General features: G+C 35.7%; 1 protein-coding gene across 2 annotated transcripts in view; it reads left to right on the top strand.

The window, feature by feature from the left end:
- LOC123535331 (ATP-binding cassette sub-family C member 8-like) overlaps positions 1 to 15,875 on the top strand; it is a 70,537-nt gene that overhangs the window by 50,202 nt on the left and 4,460 nt on the right. For both annotated transcript variants that reach the window (XM_053518954.1, XM_053518953.1), the window contains 7 exons: positions 189 to 346; positions 2,326 to 2,418; positions 2,888 to 2,990; positions 3,951 to 4,064; positions 8,788 to 8,902; positions 12,419 to 12,549; positions 14,652 to 14,839. In XM_053518954.1, the coding sequence (XP_053374929.1) occupies positions 189 to 346; positions 2,326 to 2,418; positions 2,888 to 2,990; positions 3,951 to 4,064; positions 8,788 to 8,902; positions 12,419 to 12,549; positions 14,652 to 14,839 (902 nt within the window). The remainder of the gene's footprint in view (positions 1 to 188; positions 347 to 2,325; positions 2,419 to 2,887; positions 2,991 to 3,950; positions 4,065 to 8,787; positions 8,903 to 12,418; positions 12,550 to 14,651; positions 14,840 to 15,875) is intronic.

The following is a 15,875-nucleotide window of genomic DNA, read 5'->3' as shown; positions in this document are numbered from 1 at the left end:
AAGCAGTTTTCCTGGACCCAATAGAAGTTGTAAGTTTCCACAAGTAACTGACTTTAATCAGAGATCAAGGAAAACTGCAATTAAAGTGATACAGTCATAGGAAAATTGTTTTCTACCAGTTTACTGTTTATTATTTATTTCATTATTTATACTATTCTTATGATATAATTATGTTGATGTATTTTCAGAAAATTCCTGCAACATACGAGTCATTTTTACGTTGTGCCTTTGCGACAATAGCAGCAATTATAGTGAACTGTATCGGTACACCTTTTTTCATTTTAGCAGCTTTACCTGTTTGTGTCCTATACGTTCTAATGCAAAGATTCTACACTGCCACAGCAAGGTGAGAACATTGGTAGTTACATTACTTGTTCTGAATAATTAGCCTCTTCGGTATTTGATTTTAAGCAGAATGACTGAGGAAGCAATAGTCTTTGTTTTTATGCCCCAGGCATCTACTGATGCGGGAGGCATATAGTGATTGTCCTGTCCATCTCCGTCCGTACGAGGTTAACCAAATGGGACCATTTCATCTAGCATCAATACCCCTTACTAGAATGACTTGATACTAATGCAGATGTAACCTGTGACCATTCCTCATCTTCAGACATCACCTGACCTCAGTTTGACCTTGACCTTGACCTCGTTTTGAACTTAGGTTGCTTTGTATGGGTCATCTCTTGGTTAACCAAATGGGACCGTTTCATCTGGCATCAATATCGCTTACAAGAATGAATTGATACTAATACAGATGTAACCTGTGACCATTCCTCATCTTCAAATATCACCTGACCTCAAGCATCAAGTGTTTATTGAATGCAGCTCCTTGTTTTCTATTAAGAAAGGCTGAGGGATATAGTTTTGGTATTTTCCTACAGCCATATTATCTTAGTAAGTGCTAGTCACACTAAGTTAATATAATGTGCTTGTTTATAATTTAATCTTTTTCTACCTTTTTGATACTTTATTGACAGTTCATTTTAATTAATTGAATACTGCTTTAGGTGGCCTGTAGACATGTCTTATTAATGGTTAGTGACATTGAATTGATACTTGGTGTGAATGTTTTTATTTGCCCATATCTACTCCTCTGCAAATTTTATGAAAATCAGTTTAGTATGACCAGAGTTATTGTACTCGCCGAACCTCAAAGTTGTAAGCGGGGTATACTGGCTTCAGGTTGTCTGTTTGTCTGTCTGTCTCTCTAGACACAATCTTGTGTATACCAACTCTCCTTATCCCCTTGCCACAGTTTCATGAAATTTCACACAAGTAATCAGTAACAACAGTAGTTTTGCATGGTGCATGTTAGGTTCCTTCAGAAAAAAAATGCAGTTGCAGAATAACAGGACATTGGTTTTTGTTACTATACTAAATACATAGTCTGCATATGCAATCTTGTGCATGCCTAATCTCCTGAACCTATCCACATGATTTATTGAAACTTAATACAAGTGATCTGTAGTAACTCTAGTTGTGCATGGTGCATGTTAGGGTCTTTCAGAAACAAAATCTGCACAGTTATGGGACTTTGTTTTTTTGTTTCAGTGCTACATGTATGTACATAAAAGTCTGCATATGCAATCTTGTGCAGGCCTAATGTCCCAAACCCTTGCTCACGATTTAATGAAACTTCATACAAGTGGTCAGTACCAACCTTACTTGTGCATGGTGCATGTAACGTTCTTTTAGATAAATATCCTGCACAGTTATGGGACTTTGTTTCTTTCAACTCTACTATATACGTAAGAGTCTGCATATCATGTGTGCGCCTAATCTCTCAAACAATTGCACAGAATTTAATGAAACTTCACACAAGTGATCAGTACCAAGCTTACTTGTGCATGATCCATGTTAGGTTCTTTCAGAAAAAAAATCTTCAGAGTTACGGGACTTTGTTTTTTTGTTACATTGCTCTGTACATATATTATATATACATACAGTCCAGATAATGATGCAGTCTCATGTACGTCAGATTGAAATTCACTGTGTTAGTGCGAGCTGGGGGTACATTCATCGCCTTCATTGATAGCACTAGTTTAAAAGTTTAGCTTATATTTTATGTAACTATATGAATGGCAGGATAGTTTTTAGCATATGCCTATTGGAATTGACAGAAAAGTGTCAGTGTTATTGCCCCTTAATCAGAAACTGCCATCTTTGTCCATATATTAGTTATAGTACCGGTAAGCTGATATTTGGTGTGTATTGCCTGCCAAGATCTAATGTTTTGTTAAAATTACTGCTGGCAACTGAAAACAAAGTCTCGGACACAAGAGAAAATTTAGTGTTTTAATATAAGTGTTTATTTCTTAATTTCAGAGAACTTCAGCGCCTCGACAGTATTACAAAATCTCCGATATTCTCTCATCTGTCAGAAACTTTAAATGGTCTTCAGACTATAAGGGCGTACAAGTAAGTACTAAATTTGCAGTGTGATAAATATGAATATGCAGATATCCAGTGTAATATTGTATTTGTTTAAATATTGTAGTGAAGATTGCTGCTGTTTGACAATTTAGAGAGTGTTCTTTGTAGTAAAGTTTACTGTTGGTTTGAAAAAAAATCGCCTTAAAATAAACACCAGAGTTATAAAAATATATTTTTCAGTGTTTTGTTTATGGTAAAGGACACGCAATGTAAATTGTCAATTTTTGTTCTTTAACATATAATTATTACATATAATTGTATGCTAATTTGGCATTCTTTACCCATTAATATTGTTTTAATACAAGATATTGTATTCAAGCTGGGATGCTGAAATTGCACATGGAAACTACACAGAAATTTACAATTGTCATTTGGTTCAATCCTGGTAATAAAAAGATTTATGATAAATTATACTTCATATAGAATATACAAGAATCATTTTGCTATATTACAGAGCGCAGGTGAGGTTCAGACAGATTGCTCTCAGTGCTATAGATAGCAATGTTGTGCCATTTCTCTTTAATCAAACTGCGAACAGATGGCTTGGTGTTAGATTGGTAAGTTAGTGTTCTTTGCTTTTGTTTTGTTCTGTTGTGTGAGAAGTGAGTTTGTTTTGAATAATTTTTACTTCATATTAGGAACAATATATTTTTACTTGGCATGATTTCAGTCCTTTACCCATATTCCTTAACCTATTTAAGTTTTTAATAGGTACTGTGAAAGCATGTAATTTCGTGGTTTTGGTCAAAACGGCAATTTCGTGGGGATATGAATTCATGGATTTCAACTTTTGAACATAAAATTAAATGGAATTTTACTTGTTCGTTGGGATTAAATTTCGTGGAATGACTCAACCACGAAATCCACAAAAATTAGTCCCCCACGAATATTAATAATTGAAATCTTAATTTGCTTTAGCCTGCTGGCTTCAAGTGATTCTGTCTTCGCAACTAGTGCAGACCAAGATCCAGTCAGTAATTTTTCAGTGAACATCCCTTCGAATAATAAATGGTATTGCCCAAATTGAACGATAGACCAGTCCATTTTAAATTTAGCAGGGTAAGGGTAGGTACTGGTTTTAATGAAACTGAATGAAAATAGTTTCACTGAAGACACAGAGTCAGCTGGAGGTCAGCCATTATCCATTACATAAATTTGATAACACTAGTGTAATAAAGCATTGACATCCATGTCATTAAAAGTATCAGAGACGTTTGTAAAATTGACTTGTTTATAAAATATAGTTAAAGAAAGGAGAATTTTTCATTTTTTCGGCAGGAAAAGCTAACACGTGATAAAAAGAGTTTATTACATTAATTTGTGGCTTTCCACATTGAATTTATTAAACTCAGCAGAGTCTCGCATTGTATCATTTTATTCAACTTGTTTAATAAGTTTAGTATGAAATGACTCTCATGTAATATCCTCTATGTATATAGTCAAGTTTAAACTATATGATTATGTTAAGTCAAAGTCAGATTTTTGAGCTTCGTGATATATTTATTTATTTATTTCAGGATTATATGGGTGCCATATTGGTATTTGTGTCTTCAGTAGCTAGTCTGACTGCTGGTCTCGCAGGGAGCACAGACCCAGCTTTTATAGGACTGTGTATTGCATATGCTTTAATGGTAAGTTGAAAAATTATGCATAGTCAATGTATGAAAGGTCCTTGGCCAAGTGGCTAAGGTTGCTGACTGAACCTTCTGTCTGGGTTCAAAACCTCACTTAAGGGTATAGAGTGTTTTTTTTGAGAAATCCATCCAGCTGGCTTACAGAAGGTTGATGCTTCTATGGAGTTGCCTGCCTTTGCTTTAAATAAAGCTTGAAGGGGCAGCTTGGGTCTACTTCCATCATTAAAAGTTTAAAAGTTGCCAAACAACCTAAAATTGTAACAATATGAGGTAAAACTACTTAAAAAAAAAGAACAAATCAATGTAACTATGAAATAGCCATCTTACTTTAAACCGCATGGATTTGTTTAACCAAATATATTACTTTGACCTCCTTTATTTATACATACACACAGAGTTTCACAATACACCTTTAGTTTGAAAACAGTAGAAAATTTATTAGGTGTAGTTTCTACAAATAAGGAAGTTATGTGAAAAGTTTCCTTATTTGTTTTTGACAGTAAACATGCCATGTAAGGTACAATTTGAACAATATACCGGTAGTATTTTTTTCCTGTAGCTCTATCTTGTGATGATGTTGAATCTATATTGCCTTGTGATACTAGTTCAGATGTATCCAGCAAAATGTACACATTATTATTGTTGGTATGCTTTCAGGTTTTTTTTTTGTTTGTTTCTTTTCATAAATTGTTCCATTTCTGTGTAATATCTTCCTGATTTATACACATAATGCTGTAATACAAAGACTTTGCAATAATTACAGGGATAAATAAATGTTTATTTAAACTATTACTCATAATATTCATCCGCATAAAATTAGCATTGACTAAGCACATTAACTTGTGACTGTGTAGTATCAGTGTTATTTATTGGTATTGCACAAGAAAAAAATCACTTGTCCTGGAACTGAGGGACAGGTAGGGAACACTTAGCCTGGGAAGCCATTGATAATATTCGTGCTTTGTCAGAAGAAATCATAACAAATATCTGTGCAAATCTGAAGCAGTTTCAATGTCACTACTGATTATTGATTTTCTATAAATAGCCTATTTAACTTGTGATCTTGAAATGAAAACGAGGCAGTGCCACCGAAAATTCGGCAAAGGATTATTGTTTTCAGAAGTTATCATTCTTTATCAGACACTGCATATTTCAGGTGTATTATAGGTGGTGCTGCGGTTGGAAAGCGGGTTTCCCCAAGCTGTCAATTTGCATGTAGAAAAAAAAGTTATAAATTGTCAGACTGGATTCCCAGGCTAGGGTACACCGCCAGTTTTAAAGAGACGGATTGTCTGTTTCAGCCATTTCTGCCTCACTGTCTGTATGTGTGGTGTTGTGGTCAGTTTCTTCATTGTGTTTGATTTCTATCTTGTGGTCATCATCTATGTTGTGGTCAGTGTCAGTTCTGACCTTGTGATAAACTTTCCTACGACTGCGAGTACTTGGAGGATCATTTTCATACACTGATAAATCATCATATAAATGTTTTAGTTCCAGGTTCTCTAGTTCAATTCCTTCCATTGGCTTTTGCATGTGTTTCGTCTTTTTTCTATATCGTCTTAAACAGACACACAGTAGAATTAAAAGAACTATAGTAAAACCAATGAATGATATAATTACCCAGACCACAACATCCATTTGAATAATTTGCTTTTGTTGCAAGTTTTATAGTGTAAGCTCGTAGAAGATAAAAAGAGCCGCATCCATGTATGATGTAAGTTTTAGTCTTTAACAAATAAACCTAGAGCACTTGATGTTAATGTAAATGAATAAATTTTAGCTCAGTGTTAATAGTCTATAAGTCTTACTTTAAGTCCATAAATTTTAGTGCTTGTCTGTATTGGTTTGTTAATCATAGAGCCTTTATAAGTCCATTAATCTTAGTACATTCACAAAACCATGAATTTAAGAACTTTCTCAAGTCTATAAATTCTAGTACATTCACAAGTCCATAAATTTAGTACCTTCACAAGTCCATATATCTAAGTACATTCACAAATCCATAAATTTTTGTACATTCACAAATTCATATATCTAAATACAGAAGCAAGTTGATGTATCAGCATTTTATCCATGAAACTCAGTACATGAAAAAGACTTTTAAATATTTGTAGTATTCCAAAAATAATTTGCTCATGTACAAGTCCATTTTTTGTCCAAAAATTATAAAATAACTCTATCTGTAAAGTTCGTTTTAAGAGCACAAAACTTTACTATAGGTTAGTTTATAAATATTTAAATCTCCATAAATTGATGTATCACAAATGTTTCATTTTTCTGTTAATTATGTCTCAAACACACACATTTTGTGATAAAAGGTATTGCCTCTGTTTTACAAAAAAGCAAACTGATATTGTTTACCTGTAAAATAGATAAAATCAAGGAAGTTTGAAATTTATTGTACAATTTTCCTAACAGTATTCTTTATTTGATTACCACTGTTGCAGGGAAAATTTATTATCATATAATCACTTTCTTTACAGTGAATGAGCATGGAGGAAACTAATTCATTAAAAAATCGCTTTCTCAGATTTCTAGTTATGTCACAGGGCTTAAAACAAAGCCTTACGTTGAGAGAAAAAGTGTGTTTAAAGGTGAAAATTTTTAATTACGGATGCGGTGTTGGGACAGGAAGTAGTTAATTAAGTAGCTTTTTTTTTTTTTAAATGTAGAAGTTAAAAGCAAAATGTCAATGCATAAGTTAAATATAGTATTATTTAAACAGGATTTTTTGTTTTCTTCCTAAACGACATTCAGTTACTATTGTTATATTGCTGAAGAAAAATAATGTACTGTCTTATTCAGTAAAAGTTAGTTGTAAATAGAACATTAGGTGTTCAAAGACCAAAAAAAAATTGTAATGAACAAGTCATTGACTGCCAGTTTTTAAACATCTAGGTTGTCATGTTCAGCTATGCCTGCTTCTCTGCATGTATGTGTCACTGTGGTCCATTATGTGTTGTGCTCAGTTTCTGTTCTTTTGTCTGTTTCTGGGCAATGGTCAGTCACTATCTCAATTCTGACCATGTGAGCTTGTTTGTCTGGTTCAGCCATGTCTGCCTCATAGTCTGTATATGTGATGTTGTTGTCAGTTTCTTCCTTGTCAGTTTCTTTGTTGTGGTCAGTTTCTGTCTCGTGGTCATATTCATTTCTGGCCTTGTACATTTTGTAGTTATAAACTTTCCTATGCTTGCTAGAACCGGGGGGATCATTTTCATACACTGATAAATCATCACATAAATGTTCTAGGTCTCTCGGCTTTTCTGTCCTATTTGGCATCTCTTTGTTTTGTCTACTTAAACGGCAACATAGTAGAATCAGAAAAAAAACTGTATTAACTAAAACTATAGGAGAAATCTGCATTGCAATGTCGGACAGTGTTTTAAAATTGAACATCATAAATGATCCTCTGTCCATAAATTTTAAAGTTGCATCTATTAATTGGTGTAAAGAGCACTTGTGTATGTCTTTGTAGAAGCTAATTGATCTTAGTTGTATAAGTCCATAAATTTTAGTACAGCTCTAAGTCCATAAATTTTAGTACAGCTCGAAGTCCATAAATTTTAGTACAGCTCTAAGTCCATAAATTTTAGTACGCCTTTAAGTCCATAAATTTTGGAACCTTTAGTTTAATTTTACATGAAATTAGTCTGCACCACCAGCGTAGCAGGTTTACACTTGATGATTATCATTTAAAGCATTTCTGTCAAACACATATATTTTGTGACTAAATGATTTTTTCACCAGTTTAACAATGGGCAAACTGACTTTACATATTTTGAACTTCATATAGGCAGCTTGAATTTTATTGTTTGATTGTTGTTAATTAACCTTCAGCCTGCAAAATTTCTAAAATGGATTGGTCCATCATTCAGTTTTGGCAGTGCTATTTATTATTCAAAGGGGTGTTCACTGAAAATTTTCTGACTGAATAGCGAACAATGCAGACCATGATTGGACTGCACAGATTTGCAGGCTGATCTTGGTCTGCACTGTTTGCAAAGGCAGAATCACTTGCCGCCAGCAGGCCAAAAGTTAACATATCATGTTCTAAGCCTTGTTTGACCTTTCAGAACATAGGCTTACCAGCAGAAAAAAAATCTTCTTATTAGAGCTAAAAATGTCAAGTTTAACATGCAGTGTTGGGACTGAGACACTGTTTAATGAATTAACCGTCCTTAGATATGGAAGTTAAAGGCAGAAAGTTGATATGTGAGGCAGGTAAAATAAGATGGTATTTTTATAAAATTGTGTTGTTCTCTCCAAAGTTGTATTGTTTTCTAACAATAACTTTAGAACAGCTGGATATTGTGAAATCGGTTTATTCAGCAGCATAGCGGGTGAGGTGCTACCTTTTATGGATTTTTCAGTCCACAGAATTAAAGGCCAAAAAGCAAAATAAAATACAATATATTAATTTTATATCTTTCTGCTCAGTGGCTCTGGCAAAAGAGCCAGTAATGGCCAGACCGGTTTATGTCAACAAATAAAAACATTTAACAGGATATAGCTCTCAAAACTTCATGGAACAGTAGATGACTCCTATAGTTTTTAGGTCGTTTAGATCAAGGTCAAGGTCACTGTGTTCTTTAGACTAAAAATAAGACATACTGTTAACTTGAGCAGGAAATCATGGGGGAAAACGTGTTTTGGAAGTGCCAGAAGCTTAGTTTTTTCTGACTTACTTCTTTTGTGACTACTGTAGCTCTGTATTCTTCAGGTGTCAAATTATTTGAACTGGATTGTAAGGAATTCAACAGAGTTGGAGATGATGATGAATGCAGTAGAACGTGTAGATGAATACACAAAGCTCAAAACAGAAACTACTGAGAAAGGTAAATATATTGAACTCTGAGAAAGGTATATACACAAAGCTGTAAACTGAAACTACTGCTGAAGTCTTAGAAAGGTAAATATATAAACTACATGTACTGAGAAAGGTAAATATCATAATCTCCAGTAAACTTGCAGCTAGAAACAGTTTCTGTACATCTAGCAAGATAGCATCTACAAACATGCTTTGTAAACCCAATAACCCAATCCAATAACTTAGAATCATGCTAAGGCTAGTAAGCTAGCAGCTACAAACATGCTGTATAAACTCTATTAATAAACTAGAAATTCCAATCATACTAAATCCAATAAGCTATGATCATGTTCATGTTAAGTCCATTAAGCATGTAGCCACAGACTTGCCAAATGCATTAATTTAGTGGCAGCAGACACACCAACTCCAGTAAGCTAGCAGACACAATAAATCCAGTAAGTTTGCAGCCACAAACTTGCTAAATCAAACAAGCTTGCAGCCACAGACGAGATAGCAAACATTATCTCATTGAATGTAATACGTTTGACACCACAAAGTCACTGAATCTTATAAGCTTGCAGCCACAAAGTCACTGAATCTTATAAGCTTGCAGCCACAAAGTCACTGAATCTTATAAGCTTGCAACCACAAAGTCACTGAATCTTATAAGCTTGCAACCACAAAGTCACTGAATCTTATAAGCTTGCAGCCACAAAGTCACTGAATCTTATAAGGTTGCAGCCACAAAGTCACTGAATCTTATAAGGTTGCAGCCACAAAGTCACTGAATCTTATAAGCTTGCAGCCACAAAGTCACTAAATCTTATAAGCTTGCAGCCACAAAGTCACTGAATCTTATAAGCTTGCAGCCACAAAGTCACTGAATCTTATAAGCTTGCAGCCACAAAGTCACTGAATCTAATAAGCTTGCAGCCACAAAGTCACTGAATCTTAAAAGCTTGCAGCCACAAAGTCACTGAATCTAATATGCTTGCAGCCACAAAGTCACTGAATCTTATAAGCTTGCAGCCACAAAGTCACTGAATCTTAAAAGCTTGCAGCCACAAAGTCACTGAATCTAATATGCTTGCAGCCACAAAGTCACTGAATCTTATAAGCTTGCAGCCACAAAGTCATTGAATCTTAAAAGCTTGCAGCCACAAAGTCACTGAATCTAATAAGCTTGCAGCCACAAAGTCACTGAATCTTATAAGCTTTCAGCCACAAAGTCACTGAATCTAATAAGCTTGCGGCCACAAAGTCACTGAATCTAGTTAGCTTGCAACCACAAAGTCACTGAATCTTACAAGCTTGCAGCCACAAAGTCACTGAATCTTATAAGCTTGCAACCACAAAGTCACTGAATCTTATAAGCTTGCAACCACAAAGTCACTGAATCTTATAAGCTTGCAGCCACAAAGTCACTGAATCTTATAAGCTTGCAACCACAAAGTCACTGAATCTTATAAGCTTGCAGCCACAAAGTCACTGAATCTTATAAGCTTGAGGCCACAAAGTCACTGAATCTAATATGCTTGCAGCCACAAAGTCACTGAATCTTATAAGCTTGCAGCCACAAAGTCACTAAATCTTAAAAGCTTGCAGCCACAAAGTCACTGAATCTAATAAGCTTGCAGCCACAAAGTCACTGAATCTTATAAGCTTGCAGCCACAAAGTCACTGAATCTAATATGCTTGCAGCCACAAAGTCACTGAATTTATAAGCTTGACAACAAAAGTCACAGAATCTTTAAGCTTGCAGCACAAATCACTGATTTAATAAGCTTAGCGCCACAAAGTCTGAACTAATAGCTTGTAGCACAAGTTCAATGATTAATAAGCTTGTAGGCCACAAAGTCACTGATATCTTATAAGCTTGCAGCACAAAGTCACTGAATCTAATAAACTGGCAGCAAAATCATGAATGTAAAAGTTTGCACCACGAGACTGAATACTATGCTGCAGCCTAAAGTCATGAATTATAAGCTTGCAGCCACAAATATCATGAATCTAGTAAGTAAAGCTTTGCAGCCTACAAAGTCATGATCAAAAAGCTTGCGACAAGTCCATGAATCTATAAGCTTGCAGCACAATGTCACTGAATCTAATAAGCTAGCAGCTACAAATCACTGAATCTTATAAGACTTGCAAGCCACAAAGTCACTGAATCTAAATAAGCTTGCGGCCACAAAGTCACTGAATTAGTTAGCTTGCGGCCACAAAGTCACAGAACTAATCAGTAGTTTGCAGCCACAAATTTCACTGAATCTAAAAGCTTGCGGCCACAAAGTCACTAAATCTAATAACGCTTGCAGCCACAAAGTCACTGAATCTAATAAGCTTGCAGCCACAAAGTCACTGAATCTTATAAGCTTGCAGCCACAAAGTCACTGAATCTAATATGCTTGCAGCCACAAAGTCACTGAATCTTATAAGCTTGCAGCCACAAAGTCACTAAATCTTAAAAGCTTGCAGCCACAAAGTCACTGAATCTAATAAGCTTGCAGCCACAAAGTCACTGAATCTTATAAGCTTGCAGCCACAAAGTCACTGAATCTAATATGCTTGCAGCCACAAAGTCACTGAATCTTATAAGCTTGCAACCACAAAGTCACAGAATCTTATAAGCTTGCAGCCACAAAGTCACTGAATCTTATAAGCTTGCAGCCACAAAGTCACTGAATCTAATAAGCTTGCAGCCACAAAGTCACTGAATCTAATAAGCTTGAGGCCACAAAGTCACTGAATCTTATAAGCTTGCAGCCACAAAGTCACTGAATCTAATAAACTTGCAGCCACAAAATCACTGAATCTAATAAGTTTGCAGCCACAGAGACTGAATCTAATAAGCTTGCAGCCCCAAAGTCACTGAATCTTATAAGCTTGCAGCCACAAATTCACTGAATCTAGTAAGCTTGCAGCCACAAAGTCACTGAATCAAATAAGCTTGCAGACACAGTCACTGAATCTTATAAGCTTGCAGCCACAAAGTCACTGAATCTAATAAGCTTGCAGCTACAAAATCACTGAATCTTATAAGCTTGCAGCCACAAAGTCACTGAATCTAATAAGCTTGCGGCCACAAAGTCACTGAATCTAGTTAGCTTGCGGCCACAAAGTCACTGAATCTAGTTAGCTTGCAGCCACAAAGTCACTGAATCTAATAAGCTTGCGGCCACAAAGTCACTAAATCTTATAAGCTTGCAGCCACAGTCACTGAATCAAATAAGCTTGCAGCCACAAAGTCACTGAACCTTATAAGCTTGCAGCCACAAAGTCACTGAATCTAATAAGCTTGCAGCCACAAAGTCACTGAATCTCATAAGCTTGTGGCCACAAAGTCACTGATTCTAATGATCTGGCAGCATCCAATAAGCTAGCAACCACAAACCCACTAGATCTTTGAAGCAAGCAGTCATAAACTGTGTCAGGAGTGTCTCATTTGTGTTTTTGGACTGTAAATTAAATTACTTATCTAAAGTATTGGTGTGAAGTTAAGATTTTAAAACTTGTATTTCTATATTTTGCAATGACAATTTTGCAGAAGAGTCCACCAAAGAAGCCTGTTGGCCTACAGTGGGAAAGATAGAATTTCGACATGTCAGTTTGTGCTATGACATCAACCAAGATCCTGTCGTAAATGATGTTAGTTTTAGCATAAAACCTGGAGAAAAGGTAACATACACGTCTGATATGTTATTTATATATTTTTATATATATTGTGACCGCTTGATGTCCGTAGTGCGTCGTCCGTCAACAATTTCTAAAAAAAATCTTCTTCTTGAAAATCACTGGGCAGAATTACACCAAACTTCACAGGGATGATCCTTGGATGGTCCCTTTCAAAATTGTTCAAAGAATTGAATTCCATGAAGAACTGGTTGCCATGGCAACCGAAAGGAAAAACTTTAAAAATCTTCTTGTCCAAAACCACAAGGCCTAGGGCTTTGATATCTGGTATGTAGCATCATCTAGTGGTCCTCTATCAAGATTGTTCAAATTATCCCGCTAGGGTCAAATATGGCCCCTCCCCGGGGGTCACATGGTTTGTATAGACTTATATAGGTAAAACTTTGAAAATCTTCTTGTACAAAACCACACGGCCTAAGGCTTTGATATTTGGTATGTAGCATCATCTAGTGGTCCTCTACCAAGATTGTTCAAATTGTCCACCTAGGATCAAATATGGCCCCGCCCCGGGGGTCCGAATTTTTACATAGACTTATATAGGAAAAAAAGTTTAAAAATCTTTTTATCTGTAACCACAAGACATAGGCCTTTGATATTTGGTTTGTAGCATTGTCTTATGGTTCTTAACCAAAATTGTTTAAATTGTACCCCTGGGTTGAAAAGAGGCCCTGCCCTTGGGGTCCAAAATTTTATATAGACTTATATAGGAAAAAAACTTTTAAAAATCTTCTTGTCCGAAACCACAAGACCTAGGCTTTTGATATTTGGTATGTTGCATTGCCTAGTAGTCCTCTAACAAAATTATTCAAATTATGCCTCTGGGGTTAATAGAGGCCCCGCCCCGGAGTCACTTAGTTATTATATGAGTTATATAGGAAAAAATACTTAAAAAATTATCTGATCCTATTTCCAAGACTGTTTAATTATAATTACCTGATGACCCCAAGTAATATGATGTCACTTGATTGTGACCTTGACCTGCTGACCTACTTTCTTGTTTTTTAGCTCGAAGAATAGGGGAGCTATCCTACTTGCCCCGGCGTGAGCGTTAGTGTTAGCGTGAGCGTCACACAAATGTTAAAGTTTGCGTACCACCCCAAATATTTTCAAAGTCCATTGAGATATTGCTTTCATATTTTGCATACTTGTTAACCATCATGACCCCCGTCTGTAAAAAGGAGGAGGCAACTCTAGCAAGCATTTTGACTGAATTATGGCCCCTTTTCGACTTAGAATAAATGTTAAAGTTTGCGTACCACCCCAAATATTTTCAAAGTCCATTGAGATATTGCTTTCATATTTTGCATACTTGTTTACCATCATGACCCCTGTCTGTAAAAAGGAGGAGGCAACTCTATCAAGCATTTTGACTGAATTATGGCCCCTTTTCGACTTAGAATATGCTTATTGTAATGTAAAAGTTTTACTCATTACTTATATTATACTATCAAGCACTGAGAATAGTCGAGCACGCTGTCCACTGACAGCTCTTGTTAAGATACAGGCTTGAAATTTGGATGACATGCACAGTTTTGCACACTGATCGTAAAACTGAATTTCATTGACCATGAATGTGACCTACTGACTTTCTTAATATTTTAGCATCAGTTTGACATTTGAAACATGTAGCTCCTATAACTCAGGTGAGCGATCCAGGGTCGTCATGACCCTCTTGTATTTAATAACCAGGAAAAGTCTTAGAAAATTGTTGACCTTGATTTTCAGAATAAGAAGTTGAAGTAAAATATACGTTTTAGATAAATTTCGTGCAGATTTATCAATAATTCTGCTAGTGAAGCAGAGGAGTTATATTACATTGCACATGAGCTGCAGGGGCTGATTTCAAATCACTTACTCATTTCATCTGTGGGTTTGAACCACACTCTGGATATAGAATTCTAAAGTGAGGTAGCTTTTAAGCTGGCTAATGGGAAGTTAGGTGTTCTACCCACAAAACAAAACAAAACATGATTTAGATGCAGTTGATAGTTGCTCATATAGGCCAGAAATATGATGACTTGATGAAATAACAATTCACTATGACTGAAAATCTTTTCTTTGATTAATATATTACCTAAATTTTGCAGATTGGTATATGTGGTCGTACAGGCAGCGGCAAGTCCTCCCTTACTCTGAGTTTATTTCGTATGATAGAGATTTCGGAAGGAGAAATACTGGTTGACGGCAAGAACATCTCTCATATAGCTCTTCCAGAACTTAGATCAAAACTTGCTATTATACCACAAGATCCTACACTGTTTACTGGCACAATCAGGTACAGGTTTTTGTTTTGCAAATGAAATGTAAACTTTCTCTAAAATCAGCAAAAATGATTTGGAATTGAATTTTTGTAAAGTTTGCAAAATCAAAATAATGCAGAAATGAGATTCAAAAGACATGTATGTGTAAGCCTGTATGTAGAAAATTTGTGTAGTCATAGGTCTCGACAGAAAATTATGCGAAAAAATTAATGAATTTACTTTCTACACATAAATCTACATACTTTAAACTTCAAATTTGCTTTTAACACCTCGGTAGCCTAGTGATAGAGCGCTCACTTCGAGTGCGGGTGGTCGTAGGTTCGATCCCTGGCCGCCTCATACCAAAGACATAAAATTGGTACTAGTAACTTCCTCGCTTGGCGCTCAGCTTAGTGCAAGAACTGGTCAGCCCGGTGTCAGTATAATGTGACTGGGTGGGGTATCATGTCACATGTCTACGGTGTGATATTCCAGTGAAGCAGCACTATAAAGTCGGGCATTGTGCCCACTGCTACAAGTATACACTGTTGTTCATATGACTGAAAAATTGTTGCAAAAGCTGTTAAACCAAAACACACACTCAAAATTTGGGTTTTACAAGTCTTAGTATATTTTCACATTTCATATTGACTAAATTGTGTGAAAATTGCGTTGCTCTCAATTATTCATTTATTGGAAAACTGTGAAGTCATGAAATTTTGTGGTTTTCGTCAAAATAGCTGTTTCATAGGGATAAGAATTAGTGAATTTCAAATTGTAAACATAAAATAAATGGGAATTTTACTTGAATGTTGATATTCATTTTCATGGATTGACTCAAACACAAAATTCTCATTCCCCCACGGAAATTAACCCTCATCATGCTGGACACGAGTGATTCTATCTTTGCGACTAGTGCAGATCATGATCAGCCTGCACATCCTTGCAGTCTAATCATGACCTGCACTGTTCGCCATTCAGTCTGTATCTTTTTGGTATGCACCCCTTTTAACAGTAAATGGTACTGTCCAAATTGAAAGATGGACAAGAGCATTATAGAAATTTAGCAGG

Source organism: Mercenaria mercenaria, chromosome 12 (assembly GCF_021730395.1).
Source record: "Mercenaria mercenaria strain notata chromosome 12, MADL_Memer_1, whole genome shotgun sequence".
In the NCBI taxonomy this organism is placed as follows: domain Eukaryota; kingdom Metazoa; phylum Mollusca; class Bivalvia; order Venerida; family Veneridae; genus Mercenaria; species Mercenaria mercenaria.
Note: the sequence above shows the minus strand (reverse complement) of the source record. Positions and strands in the feature narration are given on the sequence as shown.